The 23,713-nt window shown below is 40.5% G+C and overlaps 1 protein-coding gene across 1 annotated transcript in view; it reads left to right on the top strand.

Annotated features, from left to right (window-relative positions):
- LOC107193719 overlaps positions 1-23,713 on the top strand; it is a 159,751-nt gene that overhangs the window by 50,562 nt on the left and 85,476 nt on the right. Inside the window, exon 7 of the mRNA XM_015583221.1 lies at positions 305-1,496. Within this exon, the coding sequence (XP_015438707.1) occupies positions 305-1,496 (1,192 nt within the window). The remainder of the gene's footprint in view (positions 1-304; positions 1,497-23,713) is intronic.

Here is a 23,713-nt window from a genome sequence, read left to right as displayed (position 1 = left end):
ATCCGCGTCTTTATTACACCTTTTCACACTTACAACGCGTAATTATAATTTTTTATTTTCCAATATCATATACAATCCTCTCGAAAAGACACGAGTCGGTCGAATTTAAATGTTCTTCAGGTACAGATAGATGCAGGTACGTCATTGGATTATTTTGAACTCGCAAGACGTAAGGGAGTAGTAGAAAATAAATACCACGAAGCAACGAGAGATCACCTCGTGCCGCTAATCCGTGCGTCGTATTTCCGTCCTATAAATAGCTTTTCGTAACAAAACAGTTGATTCGCGGATTCGTGTTTCTTAGGGAAAGCGCAGTCAACCGAGGACGCGTTAAATGAAGAGCTGATCCGCGAGACGGAGGCGGTAACCGAGTTTCTTTACGGGACAAGAAGTCGCGCGGTGGTTCGGAATCTCCTTTCGAGCCGTTTCGAGCGTCGGGATGATAGTCAGGAGCAGAGACGAAACAATCCGAACACTTACGACGTTTACTTCATATCATCGAAGCAACAGTCACAGCAGCAATCCTCGAAATCGGCTGGCTCATCGATGCAACAACCATCGCAACAACAACCACAGCAGCAGCAACAACAACAACAACAACAGCAGCAGCAATCGCAGCAGCAGTCCAGACGTCCGAAGACTCTTCAAAGGGGCGCAACGACCCCGAACGCGAACGCCACGTCGTCGAATCAGGATTTTAGCCCAGACACAAAGTTACGTTGCAACAGTAGCACCTGTGATTTCTGGCCGCACTGCTCGCAGAGGGACACTTTGTATTCCCCCAACCAGGCGCCGGTATTCATGAAGCTGTCCCAGAGCTATCCAGCTCATCAGAGGCTCCCCGCGGACCCGGGGACGCACACGGGCAGAGGAAGCGCCAGCTCGTCCCCGGCTTCGTTAGAGCGAATGGACGATCGGGAGTATCGGGAACGCGAGACATCGCGAAAGAATCGGGCCGGTCGTGATCAAAACAAGTATCAGGAGAGACAGCCGAAGAGCGTGCTGAAGCAACCGAATCGTTGGTCGCCGCTCGAGGGAGGATCCAATGGGAATAACAACGCTGTCGAGAAACGGGAGCATCATCGATTTTATAGAAAACCGGATTACGCCGGCAGTTTCGAGGGTTGCGAAAACAAGGACAGAAAAGTGTCGCCGGTCCAAGGGAAAGGTATCGCGAACCGATCGCCGAGCGGTCAGCCAGCGTCCTCTTCGACCGCCTCGTCCTCGTCCAGCAGCGACATTTGGGTCACTACCTCCGATCGTACGATGACGAAAAGTCCGCGAAACGCGAAAAGTTCCGGTGCATCCACTCCCATGGAGGACGCAGTGATCGGCTCCCTGAAGACGTTAATGGAGCCGCCGAAGGACGGGATGCTGTCCAGGCCTGGAAGCGCTCCGACCAGAGGGGAGGATTCTCTGCCCGTGGAGATCTGCTTGGATCCTCAACAACGGTCCCTGTCCCTGCCCAAATCGTTCTTGACACACAACACCGACGGGTAAGTTTAGTTCGTTATCGTTATTATTTTTGTCTTTTCCGAACGAACCTGTTAAGGTGATTACAGTGCAGATAGTTTATTGAAAATAGAAACATAATGTACAGGGTGTACAGAAATGAATGGTCATCGTTTCAGGGAATGAATAAACGTCCCTGGATCGGTGGGCATTTGTGAAAAAAGATCTTGCCGCAATATAGCTTATAATATTGAGAATTAATGTTGAATTTTTCGTTTTACATCAAAGTGTTCTATTCGTCATGAAGAGGAAAAGTTTAAAAGGAGCCATATGCTGATGACAAATAGTTTTCATTCACTCTTTCATTGAAATCGAAGAATAGGAACGGACCACGATTTTATTTAAATCCCACTTCAGTCCAGGGTTTCTCAATTACCTGGAAATTCGATTCCTTTCTAACTAACTTTCCATTCGAAGCCCACCAAGTATTACGTTTCACTTATGTGCGTGCTTTAAGCGTATAAATCGCATGACCATTCACATAAAACCTTTAAGAATTTTTCTTCTCAGCTTGTAGTTCTCCATGCATTCTTACTTCCGTGGCCTCGATCGATACGACGCATTTGGGGCCGATCAGAATGATCATAATAATTCGATCCATTCTGCACACGTGCAACCGACTAGGTGGGCCTGTCCTCGTTTTATCGGAAGCTTCATGAAATTTTGTACATTGCACAAGGTAACCTATAACTCGTGTCCGATGTTAGTACACGTGGAATCCAATTTTCTACAAGTTCAATTACTTCGTTCTCAGTTATAGTAGTTTCCTAGCTGCAAGTGGTAGTCGGTAGATCCTAGCCCGGAGTTACTAATGGCACAATCACATACATGTCACGTACACTAGAGTTCTGCTACCAGCCCCCCTTTGGATAGACATTCGGTTACGTCCAGGTAAACACACGTGTGCTGGTTAATTCCTGCAGTAAACGTCCCCGGTATTTTAATCAATCTGTCGAATCCGGTTACCTGCCGCTTTATCATCTTCGTGAACACTGAGAAACGAGTCCGTCGCTGAACTGTTCACCGAAAATATTACATTCAAGTTACCACTTCAGATAGAATATTTAAAACGTACAGTTAGACAGTTCTTTTATTACTCAAGCTTTATACTTGCATTCTGGTTAAGTTACGACTGTCAAAATGTCTCACAGAATACCGTAAACCCTTTCGAAAGTGTATTCATTATGCAATAAGGCAGAGTCTTCGGGAAATAGATTAAAAGGTCAACATTTTCAGGTCAAAATGGTGAACTTTCGGGCTCAAAAGTCGAAAGGTCAACACTTCCAAGTGAAAATGATCGATTTTCCTGGTGAATAATACATACACCTATACGAGATAACGGAATTTTTATTACAATATTTAACAAAATCTTATCTTATTATCAACATAAAGTTGTAATTGTTGTTAGTATTTGGAGATACATCCATTAAGAAAAAAAAACTCAAAGTTTCGGAATTAGGACTTAAAAGAATATTTATTGTTTTCTAGGTTGATTCTTCTTTATGTTATGGTGAATTTGTATTCTCTGGACCAATGAGACGCACGTAGATTAACTAAATTTTTTTGATAAGTGGAGTTAGAACAGTTAAGAACTCGAGTGACGAATAGCAGTAATTGTGCCAAACAAAGGTTCAATGCTAATAATCCTACAGAGTACACATCGTGAGCTATGTTCTATTCCCATTGACTCATGATTATTCGGAAATCTTGTCTCTATTTCCGCGGGATAAACGCTTGTCAGCAGTAGTGTGTATCAACGTTCAGTGTATGATTTATAGCTTCTCGAAGGAGAGCCATTTGTCTGGTGCGTGCACGTAAGGGCGTCTCCACCTTGTCACTCGACAAGTTACGAAAACTAAAATGACGTTTTCCTTGTGACGAACGCGCAAAGTGTAATGCGACGTAATCGTACGTACGTCGAACCGGTTATGTCCGCGTGTAAAGTTGCCTACGCGGGTACCCCACGCATAATCCGTGGCTGCGTCTGCCACCAGACAAAGGGACATTATACGGCACATCACGCGTGCGATTCTAACATAACTTAACGCGTTGAAGGTAACTAGGTAATCTAGAATAAATGGTTGAAATTTCTAGTCCAGTTAACAACCATGAAACAGAGAAATACATATATGTAAGTACCTACATGAAAGATGGAATGATTATTGGTACAAGTTTCTGAAAAAGAGTATGAAGGAGACATTGATTGCGAGTTTTTAAATGATATTTCAATATTTGTTCATTGACTATTTAAATATGTATGCTGCTTTGACACTGGGACCACCAAACCCGTGAAAATGACAAATTTCAAATTTTTGATTTTATAGTTACTGAAATCGGAACGGTGCTTTCGTCGGAATTAATGTTGACTTTTGGTTTATTATACTTTTTACAATAGACTGTATTATGTATTATACACATACATGGTGAGTCACGAATCAATCCTCACGATTTTTTTGATTTGATTATCTGACAAAAAAATATTATGAACAAAACGTATTTAGTACATATTCAATCGGCAAGAAATACAAGGTTTAAATATAGTTTAAAAAATTACTCTTCAGTAAAAAATCAAGGTCGCCACAATTTTTTTAAATGTGTCTGTATATTCTTAAATAGTATTGTAGGTTATGTCAATACGAATTCAATGATCTAGTATACTATGACCTTCTGACGACCTTGAATTTAGAAATCGTAATACATACTTGTAACATATTTACTATCTCACTATTGTTGTAACGACGTTAGATGTGACTCAGCGGTTTCGTATAATAAACTAATCGTAGCAGGGAAATAATTGAACAGAAGGGAATATTGTGGCAATGGATCCGTGCCAATTTCTTAACACAGTCATCACAAGGTCATAGTACACTATATCATTGAATTCGTATTGGCATCACCTATAATATTGTAAACTTAAGAATATATAGTCCGATTTAATACTATTATGATCGATAGTCTTCATTTTTTATTACACAGAAATTTTTTTAGCTATTTCTAAAACTGATTAAGTACTAACTAATTGTAAGTTTTCTTTGCACCATTTTTTTGTTGGATGATCGGAAGTGCTATAAAAAACATGGGTATTGATTCGTGACGCACCCTATATGTATCAATATGTTATACAATTTAATTTGGTATATATTGAACACCATAATCTGAACACTTTATTGACCAGTATCCTATTAATAGGCTTTTCTTCAGTGCTTATAGATAAGAAGCTTATTAATATTACCCTTGGATCAGGTTTATAGAAGAAATTGTTACGTTATTCTATCAGAGTTTTTGCTATTTTTCATTAATGTAATTTGCTACTGTGATACGACTTGTTTAGTAATAGTTCCTTGGCTGTTGGTCATTGGATCTACTGAACCCATTAAATAGCAACCGGCAAATAATGTGTTAATATTTGTATCAGCGTCTTATCTGACAGATTAAGAACTGTTTCCTGAACTGATGTTTATTAAACCACTTTTTGCTCGCGCCAATGAATATTGGATGCTCAAACTTTAAGCCATTGATTTTCACAACCGCATGCACAAAACAGTGGCGCCTTTAATTCGGCCAGAATGTACTCGGATTCGGAGCGCGGAGTGTCTAGCGGTAGAACAAAAAAAGCGATGTTTAATAAAATGTCACAAAATTCCGTGAAACGTTCCGTGCACGACTTCTCAAAGCGAAATTGTACGCGCGACTGAATAGAGGAACGAGCAATAATTTGGTAGAGCGCGCGCGCGCAGAAAAAAATCCTGTCCGACGGAATGAAACTGTTGCGAGGCAACGTAAAACAGACAATAAAATGAATACGTGAGTTCTTGGACAGACTAGTGTAACTAGAAATTCGATTGAGAATTAATGGAAATCCAGGATGGACCGAATTTGAACGCGTTTCGAGTGTATATCCGATGTTTTGTACAAGATAGTTAATATTAGGTGTACCAATGAGTAATCGATTATTTTGTAACGAAATCGATATTCGTTTCTATTAAAATCTACACTTTCGTTTATATTGATACTGAATTTCGAATGAGCCACAACATTTTGTCTTAACGAAGAATGGAAAAGATATTTTCAGTTCAAGATAACTACCAGCCAAAAGTGTGGGACCAGGTTTGATAATTAAAGAAAGAGAAAAATATTATTCTACAAAGATTTGATGAAAATAATGTGCAAAAATTGATTGGAAATGATTTATATACGTAACTTTTATTACATCATAACAGAATAATGAGTTACTGTTCCATCAATCATGAACTGAACTTTTTGACTGGTAATGTATATCGCCTTATAATTAAGAAAAAATGGCGTGCTACTTATCGGTACACCTGGTAGTTTAAAATAGTCCAAAAAGATAAGGAAATCGTATCTCTGATAATAATATTCTACGAGTTTTCTTCGGGACAGTGGAATGAATATCATCGTAAAGGAATCTGTGACAAATGTGCAGGGTGAGTCAGCCAAGATTAGAACGTTCAAATGTCATCTTCGCTCCTTTTTAGTGATAACAGGAAACGTGTGGAGAAAAGAATATTCGTTTCGACGAGGCAAGTACTATGATAAAAAAAAGTTTTTCAACGTTTTATGTTCTGATACCTCAAAGCCATCAATATTCTCTTAGAGGGGACGTCATATTTTAAGCGGCCAAATAAAAACACAGATTGAACCCCATTTAATCATCTTATCTGTTAATAACCTTTAAAATTATTGTGCGAACTGAATTTCGTGAAGATAATTTCATGGAAGGCCTCGGTCAGGTCAACCGAAAGTCAACGTATTATACATCAATCTTCGGAGTATAATTCGTCGTAGCCGACGATGGGATCAATCGTGACCTGTAACAAGATGTGACAAATCCTGTAATATACATAAAACGATACTTGAACTGTGTTCATCGACGGGTCTTCGGTGACCCAGGCACAGGACCGTGAGGGTTAAAGTGAAGAAACACCATTTTCAGAAACAACCTCAACCACCTTAAAAACTTTCGAAAATATAACCTTACTATAACAATTATTTTCCTTAGATATTTCCTTGATTCAGAGCAAACAATAAAGACAATGTAGGTACGTTCTATTCATAAATGATTTATCTTGTAAATGTCTTCTGCCAAAAATTACCATTCAGGGATAATACAATTAGTTACTTAATAGCGCGTTACATGAAACTGCTTATATCGCAGGGAGAACTTTCCTTTCGGTCTCCGTCCAAAATAGCTAATCCAGGATAAGAAACTTCCGAGAAAGTCGTGCACTTTTGGCGTTCTCTTTATATTCTTTTAAAACCGCGGAACTTTCCGAAGCACCCCTGCCCCCGTGTATTCGCATATTTCGTGGTTGATGTCGCATAAAAATGCTGCTCACAGACCCAGCAAAAGGATCGTTTCACGGTACTCCGTGAGAAGATATTTCGGATATAAATTCTAACCGTGATACTAGAGTAATTCCGTGAGTTACGCGCGCGTATTCGATCGGGGAAGCTATCATTTTTTTCAAAATCTGTACATAAATCTTGATATCACCACTCAAATTGGAATCCCCCTCGGGTCACCCGCACACACACACACATACATTCGAAATCCTTCACCTAAATGTAAAAGGGACAACGGATTCGAATAAAGGATAAAAACGTCTCGCGGAAATGCCCAGCGGAAAAACTGACTGACGCGGGTGTCTCTTTATTTTTCACCGCTGCATCACCGCGACCGTTGTGTTTTTACATGACAATGGTTTGTTGGATTTCATCAGTTCTTCTTCTCTTTTCACGCGATTACGCCGCTTTCTTTGTGTGTCTCGTTTATCGCTCACGTGTGAATAGACCGTTAATTGCTGCTTCATGAATTATTCACGCATTTCAAATCCCTCATTTACCTTTTCTTTCAGCCTCTTTAATTCAACTCGTTTTTTTTCTATTCTTTCGCTATCTTTCGTTACGTCGAAAGACAACATCCACTCGCTTTAAAAATTCCGTACGGCCAAGTTCGACGTTATCGAAGGATAAATTGTTTATCGATCCACTTGGTGGCGTTTAATTTCGTATTCTATACGCCTCGTACGGTTTGTTGTGAAACGGTCGGACATTAATCTTTACAGTGTCGTTCGGCACACCGGGAATCTAGGTCCGGTTTGTTTTCGTTCTATTTTCTGGTTTCGAGGGAAATAAATACGGGGATATGAATATTCAGCGTGAGAGGAAAGATAATCCATTCTCTAGAGTCGCAGTAAATATTTATTCGGTGATATACGGACGGATCGTTCGAGTCACTAGAATAGATAAGACAAGGTAGAGAATAATAAGTTAATAAATTCGTACATTGAAACTGAAATATGACAAGGTATTCGTACGCATAAAGTTGCTTTTTACGCTTTGAAATTTTCACATCGTCATAAAAATCGTGCAAATTTGTTCTGTATCTCGTACACATTTTATGTTTTACGTTTTTTGCAAAAATAACATTGAAATATAAATTTTATCTCACTGTTTCAGTTGCACGTGTTTAGCATGTTACGTAATTCGTTAAATATATATTTTTGGCACAAATATTTCTACCAAACGGCAAGTAGTCACATGAAATTATTATTGTGCAATTGGATTTAGCATTTAGTATTTGAATGTTATACCTCTAATGTTTGCAAAGGGTCGGAATATACGCGACAGGTGGCCGTTCGGTTCTGAAACCTATTGGAAATTCATAGGAATCTACGAAAGTTATGAATTCCGATTGGACACAGGAATTGCTATTCATTTGACAAATTCTGAACTCGATTTATAGTGTAATTAGTTATTAGACACACGTTGTACTAACACAGTTACATCTCCATTAACCTTAGAATTAAACCTTCCTTGTCCAATTTGCAAATTCGTTATCTTGAATATAGATACAATGGCTAGATATTTCGAGTAACTACTAAATAATATAATTTTATCATCCGTCAACCAACACAAAAAGCAACATCTAAAACAATTTCTATAAAAAGAATTGAGATCAAGCATTCTCCGTATCACTTTCTCTTCTATCATAACATATGTTTTTCCTTCATACAAAGAATATTTTCTTTAGTTTTCCCATTTGTAATAACAATTACAATTTTTCCTCTAATTTCACCGTCAATGAATTAATAATTACTATCAACCTATACCTTTTCGAACTGTCTATTTCATTATATAATTATACGTAATCTTTTTTAAAAAGAAAACGTAAGATAATAATCTCGTAATTAACGAGATCATAATCGTTTACATTCGTAATTATTAATTGCCATCAAACAAGAATTGTTCAAACTATCTGTTTCATTACGTAATTATACTAATTATACGTAATTAAAAAAAAATAATCGCAGAGATAATTCGCAGTTCGGGCCAATTAACGAGAACATAATCGATTACTTTCATAATTAACAATTACGATCAACCTAGAAATTTCAAACTGTTTCATTATGTAATAATCTTTTAAAAAATCAAAATTCGTGCCAATTAACGAGGACGTAATCGGTTATCGGTTACGCAATCGAACGACATAGGGGGAGTGTCAAGTTCAATTGGGCGCATCGATTGCGCCGTGCGAATGCACTTTCTTCGCTCACTGATTCCTTCGCTATAAGCGCTACCTGGAGGTTCTATTAGGATCGACCTGCGCCGGCTACTTTATTCTGAAACTAACAGATGGCCTTGCATCCCGCTTTCTTACCTGTCCGCCGTTACCTGTATTCCGTCGCCATCGAGCTGCGATATATCTTCGTTGCGCGTGCCAATATCTTTTCGATTTGTTTTCTTTTTTTTTTACGGAGATCGATTTCCAGTGAATTGCAAAGCCGCGAAATATCGATCAGGTCTTTTCGAAAAAGAACACAAAGTGCCAAATATTCCGTAGGAAGACATCAGACAACTGAAATGGTGATCGATGGTATTCATATTTCGTTTGACTCTTCCAGTCAATTTCCGTAATAATTCGCCATTGCTGATCCGTGCTTGATCGCTTAAATCCTTTTTCATTTAAACAAATTGCTTGTACAGAATTTACGCTCTTGATTGCACTATGATTCTATTAATGGATTATATTTAATTATTTGGAATTTAAAGGTAACTTCTGTCTACTTCTTTCTATTATCCTCTTCGATTACTTCTGGAAATATTTTCTTTCGATGGACCTAAATATGTTCTCGAACATATCTGGAATTACAGTGTAAAACATTATTGACAATACAATGTGTATAATATTTATAAACACAAATAGATTTTTCGATTCTCCACTCAATAAAAAGAAGTCAAAACTTTCAACAGTCAACACTATCAATACCCTACGTTTTTATAAAATTCCACAGAAAAACACTTGATTACCACTTTCAGATTATCGCTTGAAAGACTGCAATACCATTATTTTAAATTACATTTAATTCGATAAACAAGTGAAACGGAAAAAGATTGTAAAATATCCACTAGTCTCTACAATCGCGTGTTAAGAGACCTGAAGTATGTTAGTGTAGTGACTAGACTATAGTTTATTGTTCTTCGTTGGTCTGAATTTCGATGCATTAATTCGAAACTCTTTCGAATCTTACTCCAGGTGTAAAAATCGTCGGAAATACCGTATGACGAATACAATTAACAATTGGTTTCTTCACGGCAGTGAGATCGGGTGAATCGAGGCCCGCGCCACGATTTCATCGTAATAGCTCGCATTAATTGCACGGTTAGTAATTAGTCCAACTCGGGAGCCGAGAAAGAGAGAGAGCTCTCGATGGACAAGTTCGAACCGCTAAATTACCGTGCCACGGCGTATGGTAATTATTACTTAGCCTCCGTGAATTTTCAGACGAAATAAAACGTCAACCCGTGGCATTGACGCTCCGTGACCGTCGTTATTTTTTTTGTTACGTGGGTTCATAAATGGTAATTAGAGTGCGCATCGCGCGATAGCGTACCGATCGATAACGGGACGCTTCACTTTTAGCCGCTGTCAATTACTTTTCAACCCTCATTGACCAGGACTTTTCAGTTCTACGGTTATCCTTCTGACAGACTAGAAGTATAGATCACTTTCGCGACGATCTTAATCGGTTTTAGAAACTTATAATACAGTTTCTTGTGACTAGTATATGTATAAATTATTAATGGAAATGCTATTTCTAATATTTATAATAATAGTTAGATGAATAACATCAAATATATGCAGGGGGAGTCACTTAACTCGTCTTCTTTATCGAAATGTGAGGGTGAGTTTTTGTATCATAATGTGTAATATTTAACCCTGCGATTCGAAAGAACATTGAATACTGAATAAAAAGCTACTAAGGTGTATCGGTTCAAAAATTAATAATTACCGATATATTCTTTAATTAACCTTAAACGTAAGTAATGCTTGGATTCCTGTATCAAGCAGACAAATGTTGTATGGATTTGTATAATATACCCTCATAATTTTTTACTCACAATTCAATATTCTCTCGAATCGCAGGATCAAATATTACACATTATGATACAAAAAACTAATTATACCACTGTATGCCCAGTTCGATGTCAAACAATTTTCGTTTGAAAAATTTGTTATACAACAAATAGTTTGTGAATAACTTTAGGTAGTACAGTTAAGTGACTCATCCTATGCATCAATGATAAAAGCACACGTTGTTAATAGGTAGATCAATATTCATAAAATACTAAAACAACCAACTAGTTTAAAAGCTTTCTGTTATCGGTAATGGATACCAATTTTTCAAACCATTAAGATAATATTTTAATCTATATTTTGAAATAATAATGCATCGTTTTAAATAATGTAAATGAGGTCTATAAATGGATTTTTCCACAGCCCCTGATGACTATGTTTGCTAAAACCGGTGAAGGTAACTCAGTGTCATATAAAAACTACCGAAATGTCTATTTCTCCTGATTAGAAGAGAATTGCACTTACTAATAAAATTGATTTGTATTTCATTAGCGACGCCCAGCTTGACAGAATTGCTCACGTAGGAGAGTTTTATCTCGCCGAGAAGCGAATCGCGGTACGTTGCACCTGCAACCTACACCCGTTGAGGTCGAATGATACGAACCAGGCGATGAAATTACATGCTTTCACTGCCGACAATGCAGAAGGTCGGACTAACGTTACGAGAGATGATCGCTTTGCTGAATTCGCGTTCCGATCCCGTCTCTTTCCTCTCCCGAATTGAGTTCGAGGACCGAATTTTTCGATTTGAATTTTTTATTTAAATATTTGTTTCATCTATATTTTCTATCAAGAAATCATTGAAATCTTTTTTTGGTAATGAAATCCCAACTTGTTTCTTTGGATATTTGATATTTTTATTAGATGCCTGTTCTGTCTATATTTTCTGTCTAGAAATCACTGAAATCCTTTTCCGATAATGAAATTCTATCTATTCACATTTTGCACACGGAATTTATTAATTTTCCATACATTTTGTCCCTTCAGAGGGGACAGTCGAGTGCAAGGGGTTAATAATCATTCATGAAACTATCAATCTGCAATCTATTGGCAAGAGTAAGAACAAAATTCGCTTCAATCAACTCAATCGAGAAAGGTTCACGGGAATCATGATTTCATTGCAGTATTTCTCTTTTCCATTGTCAATGAGAGTCACGGTTCCTTAAGTACTACAAAGCTTCATCACGGCGAGCTCGTGCTACAAAGTTATAGCTGTGCCGCTAAATGCATGGGCCGTCTTATCAAATTACATTTAACACCGCAGAAAAGGTCGAAGAAAATAGAGCTACAATTGGACGTAATTAGTTCCTCCCGCCCTTCCCCACGGGGAGATTCCCGCCTCAAGAACGACAGACGCCGGGTCACTAACTTTTATCCCCGTGACGTTGCTCCGTTCTGTTCTGTTAATTATTCATTTACGCGTGGCTGGTGTCTCCCGTTAAACTTTTTAGACCGGCCGAAACCACAGGAGAATTATCCGTTCTGCGTGCTACAGCCGGAAACTTTTATCTACCCGCGAAAAAAGAACCGTCGCCGTAGCAATCACTAAAAACGACGTTCCGGAAATATTTGTGGAAAAGTTCCCAGAAGTTTGTCCCTTTATTCATTATCACGATAATGAATAACGAACAGTGATGAATTTGTTACATCGTGCTCTACATGCAGAGTTTAAGGAATTAAGAAAACCTTTTTGTAAAATCGCAGAAGTATTTTACAATTTTTTGGAAAATGTCCTTCAAGCCAAACAATGTTGTGAAGTGGAACGATAGTTTCTGTTTGTTTTCTTTACGTAATACAGGGTGAAAAATGTCATTGTAATATACATTACTGATCAAAAATATCAGACCAAGTCTCAGAACTATCAAAGAAGGTAGTCTATTTTTCTTGCTCATTGAAGTTTATATTATTAGGTAGAAGCATACAGAGTCCGGTCCAATAATATGAAAAAATAAGAAAAAAATATCGAATAAAATTTTGCCATTCTCGGCTTTGTGTTCGAGAAAATCGAATGTGAAAATTAATTCGGAACGCGTGTATTCATAATGGTAGTAAGTAGAAACGGAATGCAATGATCAGACACGCTAGCCAAGTCCTACTCAGGTGCACGCGTATCTATCAGATATTCAAATTCGATTTTCTCGAAAACTAAACCAAGAGTGACAAAATTTGATTTCATGTTTTTTTTTTTTCTTATTTTTGTATAAGGAAACACGCGATGCTCGCTTTTAAATATTGTTCGAGCAAACCCTGCATAAAAGTGCATAATAAGTAAAATGATCGTTCAGGATTCTAATACGATTTAAGAAGCGATATACCTACCGTAAATCATGGATGAGTATTCGAAGGCTCCTTGTCCCTGACAAGGAAAGGTCTTCAGGTGTAGCACTGATTTTTTAACGAGGTTTACCACAGTTATAAAGCTTTCAATTCTGAAACCAACGACATTTGTTTCATCCATTTACATGATCATTAGTTTGAGAAATATTTAATGTTCAGTGCCGAGAAGCTTTCGGACACTGATCGAAACTTTACTATACCATGGCCTCGAAATAATAATAAATTTTTCAATAACATTTCAATCTACCAAAGTGGTCCAGAATATGCTAAAAAGAGGGAGAATAGTACACAAACAGACCGTTGATCACACATTGTTAGCGTTACTGCAATACAAGTTCCATTCCCATAAAGAAGAAAAGAAGAACATCCGAGGATGCTTGTTACGTAAGCCAATAAACGCCTCGAAACCGGCAAGGGAACTTCAATTCCCGTTCGCGGCGATGATTTCCATAATCTGATTCGAGAAATGAATAAATAATATCGTTGGTATATTTAAACGGTCGCGTTCACGGGCTGTTACCGGATACCGAGCATTTTCAGCCGCGTGTCTCGGAATTGAAATCCTTTTAAGTGGCTTCATTTCCGACGATCTTGAAGTCTCTCGCCCTTCCCCCGACCGGCTTTACGTGACAGCAATTTGTTCCGCGTTCAAGAACGCGGCCGCAATTCACCCGTCCGCGGGACGAACGTCGACGATGCGGAATTTACATGCGCGCAGCCGCGAGCTGATGTTACATGTAAATGCATTGCGATAAGGACGCCTATAAAAGCACCACCCCGGCCATATTGAAGCTCGCACCTCGGGTGCAAGGCTTTTATTTTTCGTCTCGACCAGGAGCCATTATTCACGGCATTATGTGGGGCTTTAAGGTTTCGTGGCACGCGGATAACGCGTTGAAATCAATGATTCAAAGCATTGAATGGCGTTCAGACATGTCTGACCTATAGATCCAATTGAATTGATAATTCCTGTACGATTATCTCTACTTGTTTCTGCGTCTAACAAAACGAATTGCAGCGAAAATCGAATGCAATCCACATTATTCGCAGTAAAGCCAACGGCAATCCGTCGAGTGTTATCGTCATCTCCTCTTCGACGTTCTTTGTGATCCTCTCTTTCACATATTTTTTTCCCTCCTCACGGAGAAAGATATACACACGGGAGCTGTATGCACGAACCGAGTATTGTATTCCAATACGGAATATATTACGTTTTCATCTTCGGCGCGCCTCGATTCAATTTATCCGCGAGTTAAAAGAGATCGACGAGATTCCATCGCGGGCATTTCGTTCTGAACTGGCTTCCCTCTCGAATCGTGTCGCGACTATAATGAAATAAACGATCGTTTTCAACGGGGCGACGAGATCAACGGCACGCATAATTGCTGTCCCGTATATTTCACGAGTCGGTAGTAACGTCCCCAGGAATTCCCGTTATTAATCCAGCTTATTATGCGAGACTCGCGAACGTAGGAGTATTATGGGACGTGTTTATGGAATACGTAGACGACACACACGTTGCTGGTGGCGAGCGAAATGAATTGAGCTTCCTGAAGCTTGAACGAGTTAGCTGACACGAAGGAACGTGAAAAACTTTACGATGATAAAAACTATTGACAGGAGCGCGTAGATTGCTGCGTTCCACGTATTAGTAAGTGTCAAATCATGGTAACGACCTAAGCTTCCATTCGAGGAATCTAATCTTTCAGGAATCGAGACACATCACCTTATTATTAACCATGGAAGATTTGTTCCTTGTATTATCGTTCTTCTCATAACCTTCCATGTCATCGATCTCAGTCAAAAATAGAAAGAAAAATTCCCTAAAAATTCATACTTTCAATGAAGATATTGAGAGCACTGTTATAGAACGATGAGATCATCAAAGAAGATTGCTAAAATCGATAAATACGTGTTCATTTATCTGCTTCTACTTAAAAAGAATTGTAAGTTTAAAATATATTTCACTCTTTCAGCTAAATAATCGTATGAGATGCTAAATTTTAATTCTGGACCTCTGTGCGTCAGTCGAAATTACTGTTAGTATAACTCCGAATGAAAATCCAAGCAAACTCGAGGATATCACCTCGTACGACCTGCCGATCCGTCCCCAATTGGTCGAGACATCACGTTCGGTGGCTTCAGTAACAGCGAACGTTTGCTCTTAATTTAAACGACGATGACACAGGAACACGTGGCCCCGATTAACATCAACGCCAAAGCGTTATCCTGTGTATAACGTTTGTCGCGAGCATTATCTGTGTACAGACTTCCGAGGAAACATCAGTCCGTTGCGCCGCCGTCGTACGTGTTCATCGGCCTGTTTGTACCGGTGCGTGTACACCGGGGCTCGGATGCCAGGTCTGATTGTGAGCATAAATTACGAGGGTACCAGCCGAATAGAGCACACTCGGCCGTGATATTCTGATCAGTCGTGTGGAACACGACGTCGAAGCCGAGAAAGGGCCGACAGAACTGTCTCACTCGTTCTATGTCTCTCTGTTGGTCGCTTTCCCGAAATTTCCATGGAGTTTCCGCATAAACGTAGCCGGTAATGTTTGACAAGTTCGGAAACGGACGTGCCTCAACGCGTAAAATTTATGCTATGTCTTTCTCTCACTCGTAAAATTACAACCGGGAATAAATTAGATTTCTAATTATGCGACACCACGGATCCCCGTGGTTTAGTCCGTCGAATAAATAAACGTACGATCTCGAGAAAATGAGAGCTATGGAGTAATTCAGTTTCACCGGAAGGCGGCACGGGTATTCGTTAAAAATTCATTCCTCGTTATTATTGCTAATTCCCGCGGACAGAATCACCGATGCCGTTCGGGCGAGCTTCGAGTAATGAGATTAAAGTATACGTTGTATAAGGTGGAAACGAGTTCTTGGCGCGTGTCGTAAACAGAACCGGGAACGTTTCGTGAATCAATGAGCTCGGCAGAACGGACGGCACCGGATGGCGGTTTTGGAACAGCTCGAGCAGAATCGAATCGCACAATAGGGGATTCGAAGATAGCGTTTGGGGAATTTGTCGATTCACTCGAACGCCTCGCCCGTGGCCATGAACGGGACCGTCGAGGAAGTTCGAGGGTGATCTCTTTGGGAGTCAATCGTGGGGAAATGTCTGTTGGTTCGAACGGAAAAATCTGATGGATCTTGATAGCCCGATTGACTTCGTAGTAGATGGTGGAACGGTATACCAGAGGTTACCGTACAATCGTTACAAGAATAATTACTCGATCGGCGCATAAATCATGATATTTTTCACTCAGTTGATAGAAGTCACGGTTCTGTAGATGTATCGCGAACGTGAAGTCGAAACGTGTAATTGATTGAAGCATAAACAATGAATCGTTCGAAATTGAGCGCGTCGAATCGACATAAGTATCGTTAGCGTGATGTATGCTGGTCGAAACAGAGATCAGCCATAGAACGGTCTTGAATGCAAATTGCAAGTCCACGGTGGTACATATTCGGTAGCGCCCACACATGCATACCTGCCGTAGACGTCTGCTATTAACGACCGAATCTAATGATCGTTAACCGCGGCTTTGTTCTAGCGGCTGCGAACGTTAAGATCTGGCCTGGCTGTATTGCGTTACGCAGAAACTATGCGCTGATATAATCTCGGGTTCAACAAGTCCTCGAACTTTAATTTCATTCTTCCGTTGAAACCTCCGCGATTAATCATCGATCAACAATCCCGACGAACGTCGTGTCGAGTCGTGTAGATTTGCAGTCGTAACGAATTCTTCGGTGACCCCCTTTATTTTTCATCCTTATTTTCGCGTGTTTCTTCGGCCGGAACAAATTGTCGATGCATAGATTGATATCCTGTGTGTGTGTGTGTGTAATTAGGCTTGCAAAACTGAGCCTTTCTATTCGAACGTTCTCATCGTACTTGAAACACGAGGACCAGAACCCTGGTCAGCTACGAGAGCCCGTTAGACTTGTGGGCCGAGGCCAGGAAATTGTTTGAACAATTCGAGAATACGTCGCGATAAGAAACGTCCGTGCGATTGGTACTTCTGTGCGCCGCGAGACTCGTGATTCATAAACCTGTCGGATTCTATCGAACCCTGAACGTGATTAATCGACTAGAGTCGCGATAAAAATTTACTACGACTGTTGCCGGTTGGACGCACGTACGCATTTGTTATCGACAGTTTTGCAATTTCTGCGTCTGCCCGAAGTTTCCCTTCCGTCTGGGATAGAAAGATTTAATACTGAAGTAAAATGATCGCCTGGGATTCTAGTACAATGATTTGAGAAATGGTGTATTATGGGATCACTTGTTGTATTGAGCGAATAATTTAACTGACGATTTTTGAATCGTTAAAATTAGATAGGTAAAGGAAAGGTTATAGGAAGACAGATAAGTGATGCTACACTTGCTCAAACAGATATACATATCCCAAGACAAATAGAAACTGATATAAACTATGCAAGTGTCTAATTTTGGACACATTAGCTATTCTATGTGTGTATATGGAAGTCAGTTTACGAGATTTCAGAATCCATATAATTTAGTACGAATAACGTCGCTCCCGCGGAACGTAATAAAGACAATGCTAATTCAGACACAATTGCTGGGATCCAACACGAAGGAACATTGTGTAATAGCGACCGGCACTGTGCTTCTGAATGCAGAACATTTGATACTCAAACTATAGAATGCATCACAACTTTGTGTATAAATACAGTACCACTTTTGAATTACTAAACATCATCTAGCATATCCTCAGAATTTTAGGGTCTGATAAAACACACAAAGGAACACATGTCAACATTGGACTAAATCAGAACAAATCAAGAGTGAGAGACATGAATAAGTTCCTCCGATGACTAGAATCCAATAAACGTAAAACTAAGAGAACCGAATCAGGTTGATATAAGTATGAAGAACAGTTGAATCGGATCAAACCAAGACATGGAGCTCGAACTGGACCTATTTGGAACCGAAAAACTCAAATTGGTTCAGTTTATAGCCAAGAAAACGGAAGCAACCCATCCAGGATCGAAAAATTCGTAGCAATCTAATCCAAGGTGAGAAACCAGAATCAAATTAACTCTGGACTCAGAAATTCAAATTGGATTAATCCAAGCGCAAGAGAACTGAATCAAATCAATCCAAGACCAAGAACTAAACCAAATTAATTCAGGACCCAAAAAATCGAATTTGATATGTCTAAGAGCAAGAACACGGAATCGAATCAATTCACGACCGAGAAATCCGACTTGGATCGACCTAGAATTGGGAAACTCAAATTAAACAGTCCAGACTCAAGAGACCGACTCGAGGTCCCCCAAAACGTTATAGATCATCTAGAGTCTGGAGAATCTCGAGGAACGTAAGTCTTGGGGATCTCAGGACTCTCGGGAATTTTAGGGATCGAGGGGGTCTTAAGGATCTCTGCGGTGTTGGGAGTTTCAGAAATCTTGGGAGTGTTAGGTTCTCAGTGATCTCAGGGATGTGGGGAGTATTAGGGATCTCGTAGGTGTTGAGGTCTCAGGAATCTCAAGGGTGTTGAGTGTTTCGGAGGTTCTAACAGTATCAAAAGTCTCGGAAGTCCCAGAAATATAGGGAATCTCTGGAGTCGCAGCAGGTCTTTTGGTCTCAGGAAACCTGGATGTAGGTCCAATTAGAGTGTCCCGGCCCCGGGTGGTTCTTAGTTGGGGTTTTCAGTCATGAATGTATCTAGTTTAAGTTACTCGATCCTGAATGAGTCCAATTTGGATCTTCAGCTCTAGACTGATTTGTTTCAGGAGTTTTTCGATCCTGGGTTGGACCAATTCTGTTCTGGGTTCGTCCAATTCAAGTTACTGCGTCCAGGGTGAGTCCATTCCAACCCTCTTAATTCTGTGTTAGATTTTCAGTCCCTATTGGTCTGCTGGGAATCTGTTGCTCTTAATTGTTTGTTTGTCACATCTTTATCACTTTTACTACTCATTGATTAAAAGAAATAAGTCACTAGTAATTCTAGTTCACACACACTTAATACTACAGGACTCAAATAACATTTCCTAAGGGGTTGTGTAACATTCTCTCTTAAATTTCTCACGTCTGGTAGCACCCATTAAAAATTTTCTTCACCCAATCCCACAAATACAGCGTCACTCGCATCTTGACATTATTGATTTCAATAATCTACAAATAAAAAATCCAAAGGGTGTCCTCTTGGTCCTGGACATTTTTCCTGAAATATTCACACGCGGGGCATGAATTTTAATAAGATGCCGAGAATTTTAATGATTCTTTAATGAGAGCAAGATTGTTCACACCGCTTCAAGTGTAGCCCCATCATCTACCTCGCGAAGGGAACAAGTGGTCGCTGGGGCACACCGGTTAGCGAACCGGCTTGGTGATACACACCGAGAGAAACGGTTGCCACGGCGCATCCCGACGCGCCGGTGTATTGGCGTGGCGCGACGCGGCGCTGCGATCGAGCTGCCAGTACACCGCGCGCCGTCGACTTGGATGCACGTCGCGCGTTCGTGTTGTGTAACGTGTTCCGTTCTATCCGCGCTCTCCTGTCAACGTGTTCTTCTCAACCGCGCCGCTCTGCGCATCCCACCGCGCGCATTTTGTTTACCGGCGTCTCTAGAAATTCGCATCTTGGTACGTCCAGACATTCTACAATAATTTTCTCACTTCACAGCTACACGCGCTTCTCATTCGAACGAACAAACGAACGAAAAAAAAAAAGTAACAACGATTTACCATATTCGAGCATCGAATTACCTTTAAAAACATCTAGACACCGATCGGATGACAACGACGACGTTCACTTTGGCTGAGTATAATCTCCGGTTACCATCCTGGTGATTAAATTGACATTCAGAATTCACGCGTAGGAATGTTCAAAAACGGGCGAAAATTCGGAGCAGCTTTTGTAACTACCGGTACCTGCCGCGTATCGATTATACACCCTTGGTTTATTGCGTGGGTTGTGTGGAGCACCTTTTACTAAAATTCTCTTTACTCTGTTTCTGTATATTATACTTTCTCTTGTGTTACTAACGGCCTTAATCTGTTCTTTGATCTCGCGATGCGGTGTTTTACAGCTTATGTGCACCGATCGATATCTTTCTGGGTTAAAGGGACGAATAACTATGTCCCATAAAGACTGTACGAACGACGATTTCAATTTCGAATATTATCCGAGAAAAGAAAACAGATCGTAATGTTTGTTTCGTCAGCGGAACGAATCTCTGCTAACGAAGGGAATCCAACTGGGAGGGGAACAAATATATATCTCTTGAGTCAACACGATTTCATTGCCCGCGAAAGGGGAGGTACGTTCTAACCCGTGGCACGCGATGATCGACCGTCCTTGAACGGTCAAAAATACGTCTGCAGGTCCCCGTCGAGTGCAGTAGGTCGGTCCCCGGCGTGGGCCTGCACACACGAGATTCTTGCGAACCTGTTCACCTTCGTCCCGCTCGAATACGAAGATATCCGCGACTCGTCTTTCCGTTCCTTCCGCTTGGACGGAGAGTTCCAGTCGATTTTGCCAGAACGTGACTCATAACGCGTACACACATACATACACAGAGGTCTGCGAAAAGACGAAGAAGAATTAACAAAGGAAATAACGAGCGACATTTTTCTCGTGATCTTTCGCAATTGTATTTTCTGAATCATCTCCAGCACGAACCGCGATTACGATCCTAATTACGAACCGAAATCATTGTTCTCGTCTGTTTTCAAAATGAATAATTTCATGTAACTGAATACATTGATATAAATTTCACAAATCGTTAATCATCACTCGTGGCGCGCAACTGTTCGTACATCATTAGGAGACCGGTGAAACGGTCTGTGGTTAGTTGCACGGAAATTTCAAGCTCTACAGTCAGCGAGATTCAGAATCCGCCTGCTTCTCTCTTAATTAAGGCCGAACTCGTTGACTCAGATTCCTGGAGGCGGTCGAGTATTCCCGAACATCGATAGAAATTTTCCTGGGGCCACCGACTGCCTCCACCCACCGGTTGTTCCTGTTCCATCGAATTAACCGGAAGCTTAACAATTTTCGATTACCGGGACCTTCTAATACGCGATCGATCCGCGGTCACTCGGTTCTACCTTGGTTTAACGTCGAGCTCGGTTTTCCGCGCGGGCTGTTCTATCGGACCATGAACACCAGGAATGTCCCTTTGGCTCCGGGCAATTCCATTAGTCCTCCAGAGAATACCTAGCGAATCGTATCGCGATCGGAAAACAGCTAGTCGACATTTTTCGTGTATTCGAACGTTGTCGATGCGAGCTTCTTCGTAGAACGTTACCAGTCCAAGCTTTATTTTGTCTACCATAGAATCTCTACTCTGAGAGAAAAATGTAACGAAATTCTTGAGAGGTTTTACAAATCTTACATTTATTTTTGCTGCTGTAGAATCTGCGACCTTGAGTTACGTAATCTGGAACCAGTCAAATCATGTTATTTACTGTTTATACGATTTCGAGATGTATATTCTATCTGAGAAACACATTTCACCCGTTTCAACGTTTCGGATCAGAACTAAATCCCAATTTTGTAGAGTTCACGTTCGACTTCTCAGAATACTTAAAAGAATACAGTACATCCTCGATGAATGTTCGAAGGCTTCTCCATACTGTCAAGGAGAGGTCCTCAGATACAACGCTGAATTTTTAATGAAATTTAGCATAGTCATAGAGCTTGGAATTCCGAAGTTAATGATATTTGTTTGTATAAAATATTTAATGTTCAGTGTCGAAGAGCCTTATAAAGTCACGAGCTGTAGTAATGCTAATCAAATGTAAATTTTGAGATCTAAAGGAAAGTTTCCACCTCGGCATCGTATCAAAATTCTTTCGAGAACTCCGAAGTTATAGTACACATACACACTGCGCTCAAGTGTATCGAACTTCTGTTGCAAAAGCGTCCGAGAAAGTCTGACTCGGATCGCTCGTAAGTCTTCGAAGTTATAATATATCGTATAAACCGGGTGATGTGTAACTTCGAAATACATATACATATAAGTAGATAAGCTTTCGACTGTCGTGAAACCGAGCGGCCGGAAGTTCCCGTTAACTTTTACCCACCCGGGCTAAGAACTGAACAGTCACGAGTTCGAGAAAGCACGATTTTATTAAACAGAAGGTATGCACCCCGTTCGAAAGCTCCTCCACATGGGGATCGAACGTGAAATTTTCAGAAACCAGGGGGCGAAACTTCACCGAGGTGAACGTGGTCGTTGCATCCGATCATACGAATCGAGGGTGAATTCGTGTTTCGATGAAAATATACAGGTTTTTATCCCCACCATTTCCCTTTTACCACAGATGAGCCTGTCCTCGACCACTCGAGAGCGACCTCAACGATATTCGCAATAAAATAAAAAACGAACGAACGTTCCACAACTCCCTGGGAAACATGAGCAAAAATGTGGAACCGTGTGTGGTCACGGGTATACCGTGATTGATATTTCGATCGATAATTCGCCGGCAGAGAGACAAACGCCGGTTTCCATGGACACGTCTGAAATTCGTTTCGTGAACAAAAGAGAAACTGAATGAACAACCGAATCGATAATTTACACGTTATGCTGTAACGTTCGTGGTGCGACGTCACGACGTCAAAATGTAACCGTGAACGTTTGATCCTCGACGCAGGAAACGACGATTCCACCGAGACCATCAGTCGATCTAAGTTTTTGAACCTTTATCGTGGATAATGCGCCGGGCCGATGTGTGATCTTGTGTGAAGTATATATACATATATTGTATATACATAGTCGGTGTTTTCGACGAAGGGCAAATTTCGATCGTGGTCGACAGTGAAATGAGTGAGAAAAGTGTGGTGACGACCGTGAAGAACCGTGAACGGGTGAGCGGAAGTATCTTCTGGAGGCACAGCTGGCATTGCTCCGCCTATTTATCGAGGGAATTGTCCTTTAGCAAGCTGAACTCCCCTGTTCGTAGCTGGGACAACATGGCCCCGGCCAAGACCGACAAGTAAGAGTTCAAGCACCTTTTCTTACCTTTCTGTTCGTTTTTTTTCCCTTCTTTCTTCCGTTGCCGAGCGAGAAGTGGCTGACGGTTGACAGAACCGGAAACGGGGACGGCGACGGTCGAACGGGACGCGTTCCAGAAATTAGCTATATCGACCTTCGATGTATACATATAGGTTTTCTAGACGTTTTAACGCGTTGAATGCCGGGGGAATTTTCCTATGTTTACGCCACTGCTCCGAAGTGAACTCTTGGGTATACAGAGTGCATAAGAATAAACGTTAGGTATAGACGGTGAAAAAAAAGGGTTCATGACTTATAGGGTAACACTTGCCAAATGATGAAAAAAAGTTCTAAGAAACATGGGTCGAGAAATTAATATTTTCAAAGTTAAAAGTAATTTTTTGTTTCGGTTAAACCAAGTGACTTTCTCGGTTTGGGAGCTAT

The sequence above is a fragment of the Dufourea novaeangliae genome, unplaced genomic scaffold (genome assembly GCF_001272555.1).
Source record: "Dufourea novaeangliae isolate 0120121106 unplaced genomic scaffold, ASM127255v1 scaffold25, whole genome shotgun sequence".
Lineage (NCBI taxonomy): Eukaryota > Metazoa > Arthropoda > Insecta > Hymenoptera > Halictidae > Dufourea > Dufourea novaeangliae.
This window is presented reverse-complemented; position numbering and strand designations above follow the sequence as displayed.